The 15,988-nt window shown below is 34.8% G+C and overlaps 1 protein-coding gene across 1 annotated transcript; it reads right to left on the minus strand.

The window, feature by feature from the left end:
• Nucleotides 1-646: 646 nt before the first annotated feature.
• On the minus strand, nt 647-14,946 carry LOC135155951 (CD209 antigen-like). The gene is made up of 8 exons (XM_064106556.1): nt 14,865-14,946; nt 12,536-12,622; nt 9,874-9,951; nt 8,724-8,792; nt 7,422-7,499; nt 7,200-7,254; nt 2,228-2,521; nt 647-807 (listed from the first exon to the last, which is right to left on the minus strand). Exons 2-8 carry the CDS (start codon nt 12,602-12,604, stop codon nt 647-649), a joined length of 804 nt encoding a protein of 267 aa, XP_063962626.1. The 5' UTR covers nt 12,605-12,622; nt 14,865-14,946.
• Between the last annotated feature and the right edge of the window lie 1,042 nt (nt 14,947-15,988).

Here is a 15,988-nt window from a genome sequence, read left to right on the forward strand (position 1 = left end):
ATACAACTTACAAATTTGAGGTAAGCGAACATTTATGAGATTGACAGAAATTCAAGCAGTTCTGGCATGAACGACAACATAACCACTTCCATGAGTGTAATGTGTACTCTTCAGTTTTCATAGATAACTTAATCGCTTATTTGTTAACGGTGTTTTTTTTTTTTTTTTTTTTTTTTTACATTATATACATTTTCCACTTATAACGTATATAAGGGATAATTCTGACCGGGTGCCATATTTACAGGCGCACGCATACGCACACACAAATTGAATATTTACTTGCGAAAACTTGATAAATTTATACTAAATAAAATCTATACGATTGCTTGGCTGATTAAAGCATGGGTCATTGACTCTGAACTACAATAATTGTCCACATAAAGAAATCTTTAACCATGTCCAAAATGTTGAGACCCTCTAGGAAACGATCCCATGTAACTACTCTGTGGACTGGGCCACATCATCATCACCATATAGCTTAGCAATTGATCGCTGCTGTTGCACTGTTTGTTGTTGTTGTTGTTGTCGTTGTAGCTGGTTTTCACTTTCAGTTTGAGCATACACAATAATCAATGTAATCAATCGTAGAAATCAGACCCGCCATCATTTGCTAAACTTCATGATACACCCTGGGCCAAGGTTGTCCTTACTGTTCTGGCTGTCCGACTATATACTGACACATTGTGTATATTGTCCATGAGCATGGTATGTTTCTCCATTTGAGAAGTTCAGACCACTTGCGTTTAACTACTGCAACACAGTCCTCATCTTGTCCACTCCATTCATTGGGCTCTCCTTGGTCCCACCCTGGTGAAAGAAACATTTATTTATAACTTCAATTTCATATTAGATCTAGAAAACAGAATGGGGCTGCCACAATTATCAAGCCCAATCGCTCTCAATGGTGTTCTCCTGCATTCCTCTAAATCATCATTTTGTTTAATGAATAATGCATATTGTTGATATTCATTTTCACTGCTTATAAAACTACAATTGTATTTCCGTTTTGTTATACCTTTGTGTATGTCATGTTGTATAATCATATTTCAATTCAATTCAATTCTTTATTCCATTTCAAAGCATAATACAAATTAAGTACAATTTTACAGACGAGCATTCTTACTTCGGAAAACCAAAAAACAGTATAATATTGAGCATAAATGGAAATGAGGGGGGTCCACTAAAAAGCAACGCTTGTAAAGTGTGGATCCCCCTTGGAATCGTATGATGTGAATGCAGAAATAAAATGAAATAAAACAAAATAAATAATTTTGTTTAGTAAATCGAGAACATTTTCGACATTTTTCGACATAGCAATAATGCCAGTGTTTTGACCAGCGGTTCTTTTCTGCTTTGCCCCCCCCCCTCACTCCCTTAGTATATTCAAAATATTGATCATGATTGTATGCACTTTCTGCTTTATTTTGTACTGAAATTTATTGTTAAACTCATTAATTTGTAACTCATAAAAAAATAAGATATAATTTTCCCAAAGTCGATATTAAATCCCTATAAACTCTTAAAACTGTATAACATTCACTGCAAAAAAAAATATATCCAAAGCTATTCAGTAACTACACGATGTACACTGTAAAACAACATATTGGGTAAAATTTTTACCGCCAAGAGGGTAATTATGTGTCCAACCAGATTATTACAGATTTGACAATAGGACCAACTTGTCTGAACCATATAGTATCAGACAATGCTAATTCCACATATTCAGGGAGGAATTGATCGTTGTTTCACTTGACAATGGGGAGAAAAGTAGAATACTTCATATTTCATAAAATATAATACAACAGAAATAGTGAGTGGATGATGTCATCAGTCTCCACATTTGAATACCGATCAGGATGTGCATAATTGTTTTGTGAAATTACGCAATATTTTGAAATGTCACAACTTTCTTATTCCTAGTACAATTTTGATGAATTTTCAGTGTTATGCACGTTGGATTTTTCTTTTTATTCAACTGAATATTTTGTTGGGGTGGACTTGTCCTTTAACGGCATATGATTTCAAATCTACATATGGCCGATCGTCGATCCATTGTGAATCCATAGTTTACTCAAAGTGGTTATACGACTATGATTACAATGGATTAAACACGGCTACGACGGTAAAACTGAATTGTATTTTAAGGGTTAAGGTTTAGCCTGTCTTTGATATAGTTTTGAACATACATGTTCTATTATTATCAAGAGGTCGATTAATGTGCACTTACAAGATGAGCTTGATGGAGTTCCATTACCATCGACATCACAAACGAATTCTCCCTCTGTTGATTGGTCGTTACAGTTGATCCATACCCTCAACCCATCAGTCAAGCCGAGCTGAAGGTCCAGAAGATCATTAGCCTCCTTTTCAGTGTTAAGAAAGAGTAGAGATGGCGATCTGTATCCATACGGAGTGTTAACCGGGTCTATTTCAGAACAGAATGCCTTAGCATCTGCCCAGACTCGTTCCTGCTCATCATACAGTCTATAACATTTCGAAGATGTACACTTCCATCCTGGAGCTAAATGCCACAATCGAAAAGATAAATAAATCGCAATCATGAAAATAAATAAGCATATTAATGGTTCTCTTATTAACAACACATCGATGAAAAAAAACAGCTTTGCTGATTCGATTGTTTCTTCTTTTTTTAGTCTGTATAAATACAATTTATGTTAATTAAAATGGTTTATCCACATATTTTTCGTTTCCAATTTCTTTTTTGTTCTTTATTTCAAGAGAAATGAATATGCGTATGTATACAAATACACATTATCGAATATGATAAGATTAAGGATTATCTGTGGAGATAATAATGCAGGGCCCAGTGGAAGACCAGTGAATATTTATGAACATTTTAAATGTACATATCGGTGTAATTTGACACATTTTTGTATGTATAACTGAACAGGCTACTCTGGATAAAGATATACAATAAATAGATTTAAAAACAAAAAGGGACCTTTTGGGATAGTGATACACATGCACGAGGAATAGCCAAGTGTTTTTTTTTTCTAGTGTTACAGAGGTATCATACCAAAGCAAAATGATAAAGATTATTTGGTTTGTTTTAACTGGTATTCGTCCTGTTCATGGTTACACAAATGCATAGAACGTCCAGTTTTCAGGTTGGAATATCACACATTTTTGGCTCGTGTTTTGCGCTCGCACCAATTATTGTTTATTAAGGTAATCATTCTGTTCCTGGCCCAGTGGATTAGTCTTCGGACTCTGAAACAGAGGGTCGTGGGTTCGAATCCCAGCCATGGCGTAATTTCCGTCAGCAAGAAACTGATCCACAATGTGCTGCACTCAACCGAAGTGCGGTAAATGGGTACCGGTAGGAAGTAATTCCTTAAAAAGCTGTGTGCGCTATGAACGCCTATAGCTTAGCCGGGTAATATAGGAGCGCCTTGAGCACCTAACAAGGTGGATATGTGCGCAATATGAATACCCTATATTATAATAAAATGCCTAGAATGTCCAGTTTTCTGGTTAGATTATCACAAATTTTCAGCTCTCGCTTCGCGCTCGCTTTACTAGTATTCGATTGTTAAGATATGTAGCCCGTATCCTATTCATGAGTCATTAAATGGGCAGTCTTTAAAAGGTTCATTTTCTGGTCAGTGTATAACAAATTTCAGTTAATTCTTTAGTTAGATTCACATTAATGTTTTCATGATTACAAAAAAATGGTCGGAATGTTTACTTTTTATGTCTTATTGAATGAAATTTCCAAAAGTTTGATCTCCTGATTCGCGCTCGCAACATCTCGCAAGGATGCCCTTTCAACAGTAATTAGGTCCGAATTGACCAAAGAGTGAGTTTTACAACTTCAGATTTGAAATTTTTTCCAAACCGCTCGCTCGCAAAAAAAAATCATAAATATATATTTCATCAATCAGAAATAACTTCCAAAAAAATGGTCCAACTTAATTACTACATAACACGCAACTCCTTCATACAGATTATAATCTCATGGTGAAAATATCCGTTTGCACCATGGCATATAAGTGCCCTTTTTTTGCTTTGCCCCCCCCCCCCCAAGAAAAAAGAAAAGAAAATACGTTCCGCCGCCCCTGTAATTTGGCTTATAAGATAGTGGTTGTAAATCCTTGTTGTTTAATAAATCATCTTGATATCATTACCGGTCATTATCAAACTTGACCGCTTGCGCATCATTTCGTGTGTAGATTTACAAGTCATGGCAGTAGGCAAAACAAATTATTTGGGTGTTTCACGAAGAGTTTGAGTAAGACTTGAATCTTGTTCACATTATACTTTTGAAGATTTTAACATTTCGAAGTTAAATTAACGTGTGGGGACACACGATTCTTACTTTGAAGTTACGAGTCGCCGTTATCGTTTCGCTTTTCTATCATTCAATGCGCGCGCACAAAATACTGGAAGCTTTTGTGTGAGGGGTCAACCGTCGTGATTAGGTTCCACGGCTAGTCGTAGTTTGGCAATTCGGTGGGTGGTTTTTCGTTATCCACGAGATAACCACAATACATCCTATTGTTAAACAGTGTTTTTTTTTTTTTAAATCATACTTATCTTACCATTCCAGTCGGTTTGCAGCAAATAGTACCTCGGTCATTAAATATTAACAGGAGTGTCATATTCTTTTATTACAGGGGCCGCGGAACGGTTTTCAAAGTGGGGGGGCTGAGCATGCAAAAAAATCACAATCATATGGCCATTTTTACGTTTTTGTACACGGTTTTGGAAAAAAGTGGGATGGGGGGCTGAAGCCCCCCCCCCCCCAGCCCCCCCCCCCCCCGCCGCTTCCGCGGCCCCTGTATTATACAGTGCGTATCAAAAAAAAAACGGGACAGATTTGAAAAGTCTATAAAATTTTTGTTTTTAAATTATGATGTCTGTATTTTGGTGTTAATAGGTGCTCTGAAGTCTTATCTTTCAAATGCCATTAAAATAGTTTCGTTCATGCTTGAGCGAACACGGAATGTTATTGTATAGGGTTAAAAATTAGGCTTGCGCCAGAATGGCATACAATGATAAATATGATGATCGAACTTTTTGCTGATCAGCAGACTTCCTCTTAACCTTTTCATTATCTTTGCCATAATTTTTAAATTATGCGGTCAAAATTCATTTTCAAATCTATTTGTTTGCTTGAATTGTTATGTTGTTGTTTCTTTTTAATATGTTCTCTTTTAGCTTTGAATATTCCTTCTTCAAGCAAAAACTTTTTTTTTTCAACCGAAGTATGGGAGAGTTTGTATTTTTTTTAATACTTTCATTGTGCGCTACAAAGTCTATGGTGCCTTTTAAACAGTGTCATACAGATGGGATGCTCCCCCCCCCCCTCAATTAAAAAAAATAATGACCAAGAAAAAAAGTGGAAAGGAAAAAAAAGGAAAGATAGGGAGTAAAATATGATATTATTTTCTGAGTATTATGTCAAAATCTATCATAAAGTTTGATATTGTATTAAAAAAGTGGAAATTTTTGTGTGCTCGCTTCGCTCGCTCACAACATTTTAATCCCATTTTTCCCGATCTGCCATATCTAGCTCCTTCAAAATTGACTAAATACACCATTGCCATTGAAAGACATGAATCCCTTCCTGTTTGTCCTGTCAAGCATATAATTAAACTTGGTCAAGGAATCAATAACCCGTTGAAAAATGGATTCATGTCTTTTAAAGATACCATAACATAATTTGTTTTACATAATAAAAGGATTTGAATATTTACAACTTTTCCCAATTAATAATGCAAATCTTCTTGCTTGGGTTGACAAAAAATCTTCTTTTCTTACTTATGAGGGAAAATTCAAAGGTAAAAGAGATTTAATTGAAAAAAAATAATTCAAGTAAATAAATAAATAAATTTGTAAATAAAATTTGACAGCATAATTCGGAAATTATGGCACAGATAATGAATAAGTTGAGAGGAAGTCGGCTGATTAGCAAGAAGTCTGATCATCATATTACTCATATTCTGCCATTCTGGCGCAAGCCTCTTTTTGAACCCCCGACAAAAACGTCCCGTGTTCGCTCAAGCATGAACAATTTTTTTGTAATTGAATTTCAAAGATAAGATTTCAGAGCATCTATTAACATCAAAATATAGACATTATAATTTAAAACAAATTTTGTATAGACTTTTCAAAACTGTCCCGTTTTCTATTAAAACATTGATCATTTAAATCTTTTTCGCACTGCTCTGAAAAGCATACTGAAAGAGATAATAATGATTTGTTGGGGTAAAACGGTTCAGCATCCCTTGAGGGAAAGGGGAAATAAGGAGGAGCGAAAATGGGATAGAGAGACGGAGAGAGAGACAGAGAGGAAGTGGAGAGGAGATGAGAGGGGGAGAGGGTGGGAATGGAAGGGTAACTTGTAGGTAAATTGTCAATTTACTATATTGGCAACTCGTCCACTTTTCACATGGTATATCTTCATTTAAGTCCAATGCCATTCCGTCCATCAACGTTTGTTTAACACTAACGGCTATTTTGTCCTATGATCACTTCACCTAATCACCAGTTCCTCTATGACCATTTCGTTTCACAACCAGTTGGTCTAGTATCCATTTTCTTTCATTAATTTCGCCAAATTAACACTGATGTTAGTCCAATGATGGACTAAATGGCTATTGGACTACTTTAAGTGGTATAAGAAGAAATTGTGAGTAGACGAAATGGTAAGTAGACCCTGTGGATAGTGGACGAACTGATGGTAGACCAAACAATAGTAGCCGATTTGGTCATTGGACAAATTGGCATTAGACCGCGAGCCGTATACCAAACATCATCTTAATTCCCTTTACATTCATTGGTATTGACGAAAGGCATTAGAGAGAGAGAGAGATAAAGTGTGAACATAAATTATCTTCACACTGTTGAATTTGAGCATTTTAAAAGTGTGTATATTTTCAAATAGACGAAAATGTGAAAACACTGCAGTGTGATCACAATGGCACTGTGTTCTTTCAAGCAAGGGCCATTCAATTATTTTTCACATATGGTTATGTATGCATATATATCAATTACTTGATTTCTAGATCAAGAGGGTTTTTTTGCAAAATAATAATTTCATTTCATTGTCAAGCATAACTTACTGAAACAATCATTATCATTGCTTGCCCTTGAGTGATACCGAATTGCCTTATTTTTATCATTTCATTAGGGAAAATAGGAGGAGTGCGCACGAGAGAGGGATGCTGTCTTACCAGCGTCAGCGGCAGTGGGAGAGAGTGTAGCAGTTGTTGTTGTTGTCATGTCTTCCTGGGTGGATGTTGATTCTGACAAATAATTATATAATATTAAATAATATGAAAAGAACAACACAATAATGATGCAAGAGTAGTGTGACCTTATTTTTTGTTGGTGTTATTATTAATTAAAGGGAAGGAGATTGCATGATAGAGAATGAGAGAGGAATGCTGTCTTACCAGAGTTGGCGACAGTGGTAGAGAGTGTAGTAGTAGAATCAGTTGTTGTTGTCGTGTCGTCTTGGGTGGAAGTTGATTCTGACAAATAATGACAATATAATATCAAATAATATGAAAAGAACAACGCAAAAATTGTGTAAGAGTAGTGTGACTTATTGCAAAGAACACAATGTCCCACAGTGTGTGCCACGGTGTGTTATCAGTGTGGAACATAATGTGAAATCACATACACACAGTTGAATTTTACCATTTCATTTCATAGTCCACTATGTGAAAAATCCACACTGCCATGACTGTGATCGCACAGTGTGACACTGTATGTGTTTTTTTCCAGCAGGGGTCATTCCCTTATTTTCCACGCAAAGTTATTACTTGATTTCAAGATCAAATTTTTTTGCAAAATTTTCTCGCAAAAGTTATCAAATATTGGCAATTCGGTGGGTGTTTTTTCCTCATCCACGAGATAACCACAAGACATCATGTTGTTATACGTTGTGGTTTCTAAAACTAAACTTATCTTTATACCATGCCAGTCGATTTGCAACAAATATTACCTTGGTTATTACATAATATTATTAGGAGTGTTGTATTCTTTTATCATATTCATATTTACTGCTCTATTAAAACAGAAGCATGTACATCTATATCGTAGTGCTCTGAAAAAGCATTCTGAACGAGATAATGGTGTTTTTGTTTGGGTAAATAAAAAAACGGTCCGGTATCCACTGAGGGAAAGTAGAAATTAGGAGGAGCGAAAATGAGATAGAGAGACGGAGAGAGAGAGAGAGAGGAGAGGAGCGAGGAAAGAGAGATAAAGTGTGAACATATCTTCACACTGTTGAATTTGCGCACTTTACAGTGTGTATATTTTCTTAGGGTCCCCAATGTAAACACGCTGTGAACAGTCCCATTGTCGAGGTGTCCTCAGTGCAAAATATATTCACACTGTTGAATTTGAGTATTTTAAAAGTGTGTATATTCTCAAATAGACGAAAATGTGAAAACACTGCAGTGTGATCACAATGACACTGTTCTTTCCAGCAAGGGCCATTCAATTATTTTTCACATATGGATATGTATGCAACTATATCTATTACTTGATTTCTAGACCAAGAGTCTTTTTGTTTGTATCTGGTGTTAGACCAAAACGAAACTGGCGTTGTTTAACACTTCTCTGGTGTGGACATATATAGATTCCGGGCTGGTGTTAAATCAATACCAGAGTTTTTGCAGTGTATTATTTCATTAGGCAAAAGGGGAGAAGTGAACACGACAGAGAATGAGAGAGGAATGCTGTCTTACCAGAGTCAGCAGCATTGGTAGAGAGTGTAGTAGTAGTTGTTGTCGTGTCGTCCTGGGTGGAAGTTGATTCTGACAAATAATGACAATATAATATCAAATAATATGAAAAGATCAACGCAACAATTGTGCAAGAGTAGTGTGACCCTCTTGCAAAGAACACAATGTCCCACAGTGTGTGCTACGGTGTGTTCTCAGTGTGGAACGTAATATGAAGTCCACTCCAACAAAAAGTTGATTTGAATAAAGAGAGAAAAGTCCGACAAGCATAACACTGAAAATTTCATCAAAATGGGATGTAAAATAACAAAGAAATGACATTTTTAAGTTTTGCTTGATTTCACAATACACTTATATGCAAATCCCCATCAGTATGCAAATGAGGGAACTGATGACATCACTCACTCACTATTTCTTTTGTGTTTTATTATATGAAATATGAAATATTCTAATTTTCTCCTTATTGTTCTGCGAAAAGTTTTTTTTTTCTTCCTAAACATGTGGAATTACCATTACCATAATACGTTATGTTTCATTCAAGTTGGACCTTGTTGTCAAATCTGTAAGAATTGAAATATTATTTAATTCTAACAATACAAAGAAAAAGAAGTAGTGAGTGAGGGACATCATCGATTCTCTCATTTGCATGTGACTATAACTATTTCGTGAAAAATAAGCGGAACTTTACAATGTCATAAATGTGAAATGAAATTTTGTGAAATGACTATAAAATGTCATAACTTTCTTACTTTACATCCGATTTTGATATTTTTTTAGCTTTATGCTTGTCTGATTTTTCATATTGATTCAAATCCACATTTTCCTGAGGTGGACTTGACCTTTAAATTTGACCATTTCATTTCATAGTCCACTATATGAAATATTCACAATGGGATCGCACAGTGTGACACTGTATGTGTTCTTTCCAGCAGGGGTCATTCCCTTATTTTCAACGTAAAGTTATTACTTGATTTCCAGGTCTAAAGTTTTTGCAAAATTTTCACGCAGAAGTTACCAAATAAACTACATAATCGTTATTATATTATCACTTGCCGTTGAGTTTAAGGATTTGAGGATTACACCAAATCATGTTATTTTTGTTATTTTATTAGTAAAGGGAAGGAGATTTCATGAGAGAGGAATGCTGTCTTACCAGAGTTGGCGGCAGTGGTAGAGAGTGTAGTAGTAGAATCAGTTGCTGTTGTCGTGTCGTCTTGGGTGGAAGTTGATTCTGACAAATAATGATATAATATCGAATAATATGAAAAGATCAACACAATAATAATGATGCAAGAGTAGTGTGACTTATTGCAAAGAGCACAATGTCCCACAGTGTGTGCCACGGTGTGTTATCAGTGTGGAACATAATGTGAAATCACATACACACAGTTGAATTTTACCTTTTCATTTCATAGTCCATCATGTGAAATATTCACACTGTCAAGACTGTGATCGCACAGTGCGACACTCTATGTGTTTTTTCCAGCAGGGGTCATTCCCTTATTTTCCACGCAAAGTTATTACTTGATTCTAAGATCAAATTTTTTTGCAAAATTTTCTCGCAAAAGTTATCAAATATTGGCAATTCGGTGGGTGTTTTTTCCTTATCCACGAGATAACCACAAGACATCATGTTGTTATACGTTGTGGTTTCTAAAACTAAACTTATCTTTATACCATGCCAGTCGGTTTCCAACAAATATTGCCTTGGTCATTACATAATATTATTAGGAGTGTTGTATTCTTTTATCATATTCATTTTTACTGCTCTATTAAAACATAAGCATGTACATCTATATCGTAGTGCTCTGAAAAAGCATTCTGAACGAGATAACGGTGTTTTTGTTTGGGTAAATAAAAAAAACGGTCCGGCATCCACTGAGGGAAAGTAGAAATTAGGAGGAGCGAAAATGAGATAGAGAGACGGAGAGAGAGAGAGAGAGAGAGAGAGAGAGGAGAGGAGGGAGGAAAGAGAGATAAAGTGTGAACATAAATTATCTTCACACTGTTGAATTTGCGCATTTTACAGTGTGTATATTTTCTAATGGTCCCCAATGTAAACACGCTGTGAACAGTCCCATTGTCGAGGTGTCCTCAGTGCAAAATATATTCACACTGTTGAATTTGAGCATTTTAAAAGTGTGTATATTTTCAAATAGACGAAAATGTGAAAACACTGCAGTGTGATCACAATGACACTGTTTTTTCCAGCAAGGACCATTTAATTATTTTTCACATATGGATATGTATGCAACTATATCTATTACTTGATTTCTAGACCAAGAGTCTTTTTTTACGAAATAATTATTTCATTTCATTGTAAAGCATAACCTTCCTAAACAATCATTATCATTACTTGCCATTGAGTGATACCAAATTGCCTTTTTTTTACACTGCAAAAACTCCGGTGGTGATTTACCACCAGCCCGCAATCTATATATGTCCACACAAGAGAAGTATTGAAACAACACCAGTTTGGAATCAAACCGATGCTGTGTTAATACTAATTGGTGTTGTATAAACACCTATCTGGTGTTAGACCAAAACGAAACTGGCGTTGTTTAACACTTCTCTGGTGTGGACCTATATAGATTCCGGGCTGTCGTTAAATCAATACTAGAGTTTTTGCAGTGTATTATTTCATTAGGAAAAAGGGGAGAAGTGCACACGACATAGAATGAGAGAGGAATGCTGTCTTACCAGAGTCAGCGGCATTGGTAGAGAGTGTAGTAGTAGTTGTTGTCGTGTCGTCCTGGGTGGAAATTGATTCTGACAAGTAATGACAATATGATATCAAATAATATGAAAAGAACAACGCAACAATTGTGCAACAGTAGTGTGACCTTATTGCAAAGAACACAATGTCCCACAGTGTGTGCTACGATGTGTTCTCAGTGTGGAACGTAATATGAAGTCCACTCCAACAAAAAGTTGATTTGAATAAAGAGAGAAAAGTCCGACAAGCATAACACTGAAAATTTCATCAAAATGGGATGTAAAATAACAAAGAAATGACATTTTTAAGTTTTGCTTGATTTCACAATACACTTATATGCAAATCCCCATCAGTATGCAAATGAGGGAACTGATGACATCACTCACTCACTATTTCTTTTGTGTTTTATTATATGAAATATGAAATATTCTAATTTTCTCCTTATTGTTCTGCGAAAAGTTTTTTTTTCTTCCTAAACATGTGGAATTACCATTACCATAATACGTTATGTTTCATTCAAGTTGGACCTTGTTGTCAAATCTGTAAGAATTGAAATATTCTTTAATTCTAACAATACAAAGAAAAAGAAGTAGTGAGTGAGGGTCATCATCGATTCTCTCATTTGCATGTGACTATAACTATTTCGTGAAAAATAAGCGGAACTTTACAATGTCATAACTTTCTTACTTTACATCCGATTTTGATGAAATTTTTAGCATTATGCTTGTCTCATGTTTCACTATTGATTCAAATCCACATTTTCCCGAAGTGGACTTGACCTTTAAATTTGACCATTTCATTTCATAGTCCACTATATGAAATATTCACAATGGGATCGGACTGTGTGAAGGTGTGTTCTTTCCAGCAGGGGTCATTCCCTTATTTTCCACGCAAAGTTATTACTTGATTTCCAGATCTAAAGTTTTTGCAAAATTTTCACGCATAAGTTACCAAATAAACTAAATAATCGTAATTATATTATCACATGCCGTTGAGTTTAAGGATTTGAGGATTATACCAAATCATGTAAATTTTGTTCCGTTATAAGTATAGGGAAGGAAATTGCATGAGAGAGAATGAGAGAGGAATGCTGTCTTACCAGAGTTAGCGGCAGTCGTAGAGAGTGTAGTAGTAGAATCCGTTGTTGTTGTCGTGTCGTCTTGGGCATGTTGGGTGGAAGTTAATTCTGAAAAATAATGATATAATATCAAATAATATGAAAAGAACAACGCAATAATTGTGCAAGAGTAGTGTGACCCTATTGCAAAGAACACAATGTCCCACAGTGTGTGCCACGGTGTGTTCTCAGTGTGGGACGTAATATGAAGTCCACCCCAACAAAAAAATTGATTTGAATAAAAAGAGAAAAGTCCAACAAGCATAACACTGAAAATTTCATCAAAATCGGATTTAAAATAAAAAAGTTATGACATTTTTAAGTTTTGCCTAATTTCACAAAACAGTTATATGCACATCCCGTCAGTATGCAAATGAGGGAGCTGATGACATCCCTCACTCACTATTTCTTTTGTGTTTTATTATATGAAATATAAAATATTCTAATTTTCTCCTTATTGTTCTGCGAAACGTTTTTTTCCCTAAACATGTGGAATTACCATTACCATAATATGTTATGGTTCATTCAAATTGGACCTTGTTGTCAAATCTGTAAGAATTGAAATATTGTATAATTCTAACAATACAAAGCAAAAGAAGTAGTGAGTGAGGGTCATCATCGATTCTCTCATTTGCATGTGACTATAACTATTTCGTGAAAAATAAGCGGAACTTTACAATGTCATAAATGTGAAATGAAATTTTGTGAAATGACTATAAAATGTCATAACTTTCTTACTTTACATCCGATTTTGATAATTTTTTAGCTTTATGCTTGTCTGATTTTTCATATTGATTCAAATCCACATTTTCCTGAGGTGGACTTGACCTTTAAATTTGACCATTTCATTTCATAGTCCACTATATGAAATATTCACAATGGGATCGCACAGTGTGACACTGTATGTGTTCTTTCCAGCAGGGGTCATTCCCTTATTTTCCACGCAAAGTTATTACTTGATTTCCAGATCTACAGTTTTTGCAAAATTTTCACTCATAAGTTACAAAATAAACTACATGATCGTAATTATAGTATCACATGCCGTTGAGTTTAAGGATTTGAGGATTATACCAAATCATGTAATTTTTGTTCTGTTATTAGTAAAGGGAAGGAAATTGCATGAGAGAGAATGAGAGAGGAATGCTGTCTTACCAGAGTCAGCGGCATTAGTGGAGAGTGTAGTAGTAGTTGTTGTCGTGTCGTCCTGGGTGGAAGTTGATTCTGACAAGTAATGACAACATAATATCAAATAATATGAAAAGAACAACGCAACAATTGTGCAAAAGTAGTGTGACCTTATTGCAAAGAACACAATGTCCCACAGTGTGTGCTACGGTGTGTTCTCAGTGTGGAACGTAATATGAAGTCCACTCCAACAAAAAGTGGATTTGAATAAAAAGAGAAAAAGTCCAACAAGCATAACACTGAAAATTTCATCAAAATCGGATTTAAAATAAAAAAGTTATGATATTCTTAAGTTTTGCTTAATTTCACAAAACAGTTATATGCTCATTCCAGTCAGTATGAAAATGATGGAAGTGATGATATCACTCACTCACTATTTCTTTTGTATTATGAAATATGAAATATTCTAATTTTCTCCTTGTTGTCCTGCGAAACGAAGTTTTTTTTCTCCCTAAACATGTGGAATTACCATTACCATAACATTTTATGCTTCATTCAAGTTGGACCTTGTTGTCAAATCTGTAAAAATTGAAATATTGTATAATTCAAACAAAAAAAACAAAAGAAATAGGGAGTGAGGGACATCACCGATTCTCTCATTTGCATGTGACTAAATTGTACATATAACTATTTTGTGAAATGTGAAATGAAATTTCGTGAAATGTGAAATGAAATTTTGTGAAATGACTATAAAATGTCATAACATTCATACTTTACATCCGATTTTTATGAAATTTTTAGCATTATGCTTGTCTGATTTTTCACTATTGATTCAAATCCACATTTTCCCGAAGTGGACTTGACCTTTAAATTTGACCATTTCATTTCATAGTCCACTATGTGAAATATTCACAATGGGATCGGACTGTGTGAAGGTGTGTTCTTTCCAGCAGGGGTCATTCCCTTATTTTCAACGTAAAGTTATTACTTGATTTCCAGATCTAAAGTTTTTGCAAAATTTCACGCATAAGTTACCAAATAAACTACATAATTGTTATTATAATATATTAACTTGCCGTTGAGTTTAAGGATTTGAGGATTATACCAAATCATGTTATTTTTGTTCTTTTATTAGTAAAGGGAAGGAGATTGCATGAGAGAGAATGAGAGAGGAATGCTGTCTTACCAGAGTTAGCGGCAGTCGTAGAGAGTGTAGTAGTAGAATCGGTTGTTGTTGTTGTGTCTTCCTGGGTGGAAGTTGATTCTGACAAGTAATGACAATATAATATCAAATAATATGAAAAGAACAACGCAATAATTGTGCAAGAGTAGTGTGACCTTATTGCAAAGAACACAATGTCCCACAGTGTGTGCTACGGTGTGTTCTCAGTGTGGAACGTAATATGAAGTCGACCCCAACAAAAAGTTTGATTTGAATAAAGAGAGAAAAGTCCAACAAGCATAACACTGAAAATTTCATCAAAATGGGATGTAAAATAACAAAGTAATGACATTTTTAAGCTTTGCTTAATTTCACAAAACACTTATATGCACATCCCCGTCAGTATGCAAATGTGGGAGCTGATGACATCGCTCACTCACTATTTCTTTTGTGTTTTATTATATGAAATATAAAATATTCTAATTTTCTCCTTATTGTTCTGCGAAACGTTTTTTTTTCTTCCTAAACATGTGGAATTACCATTACCATAATATGTTATGGTCCATTCAAGTTGCGGGACCTTGTTGTCAAATCTGTAAGAATTGAAATATTGTATAATTCTAACAATACAAAGCAAAAGAAGTAGTGAGTGAGGGTCATCATCGATTCTCTCATTTGCATGTGACTATAACTATTCGTGAAAAATAAGCGGAACTTTACAATGTCATAAATGTGAAATGAAATTTTGTGAAATGACTATAAAATGTCATAACTTTCTTACTTTACATCCGATTTTGATAATTTTTTAGCTTTATGCTTGTCTGATTTTTCATATTGATTCAAATCCACATTTTCCTGAGGTGGACTTGACCTTTAAATTTGACCATTTCATTTCATAGTCCACTATATGAAATATTCACAATGGGATCGCACAGTGTGACACTGTATGTGTTCTTTCCAGCAGGGGTCATTCCCTTATTTTCAACGCTAAGTTATTACTTGATTTCCAGATCTAAAGTTTTTGCAAAATTTTCACTCATAAGTTACCAAATAAACTACATGATCGTTATTATATTATCACTTGCCGTTGAGTATTAGGATTTGAGGATTACACCAAATCATGTTTTTTTTTTTTTCATTAGTAAAGG

Source organism: Lytechinus pictus, chromosome 11 (genome assembly GCF_037042905.1).
Source record: "Lytechinus pictus isolate F3 Inbred chromosome 11, Lp3.0, whole genome shotgun sequence".
Classification (NCBI taxonomy): domain Eukaryota; kingdom Metazoa; phylum Echinodermata; class Echinoidea; order Temnopleuroida; family Toxopneustidae; genus Lytechinus; species Lytechinus pictus.

Bases quoted from the DNA above. Each gene is read 5' to 3' on its own strand.
- LOC135155951 (XM_064106556.1), bottom strand. From the start codon at position 12,604: ATGCCCAAGACGACACGACAACAACAACGGATTCTACTACTACACTCT. The intron at 7,255-7,421 runs GTAAGACAGCAT...ACATCCACCCAG, and splicing joins TACCACTGTCGCCAACTCTG to GAAGACATGACAACAACAAC. The intron at 808-2,227 runs GTAAGTGCACAT...TTCTTTCACCAG, and splicing joins AACTCCATCAAGCTCATCTT to GGTGGGACCAAGGAGAGCCC.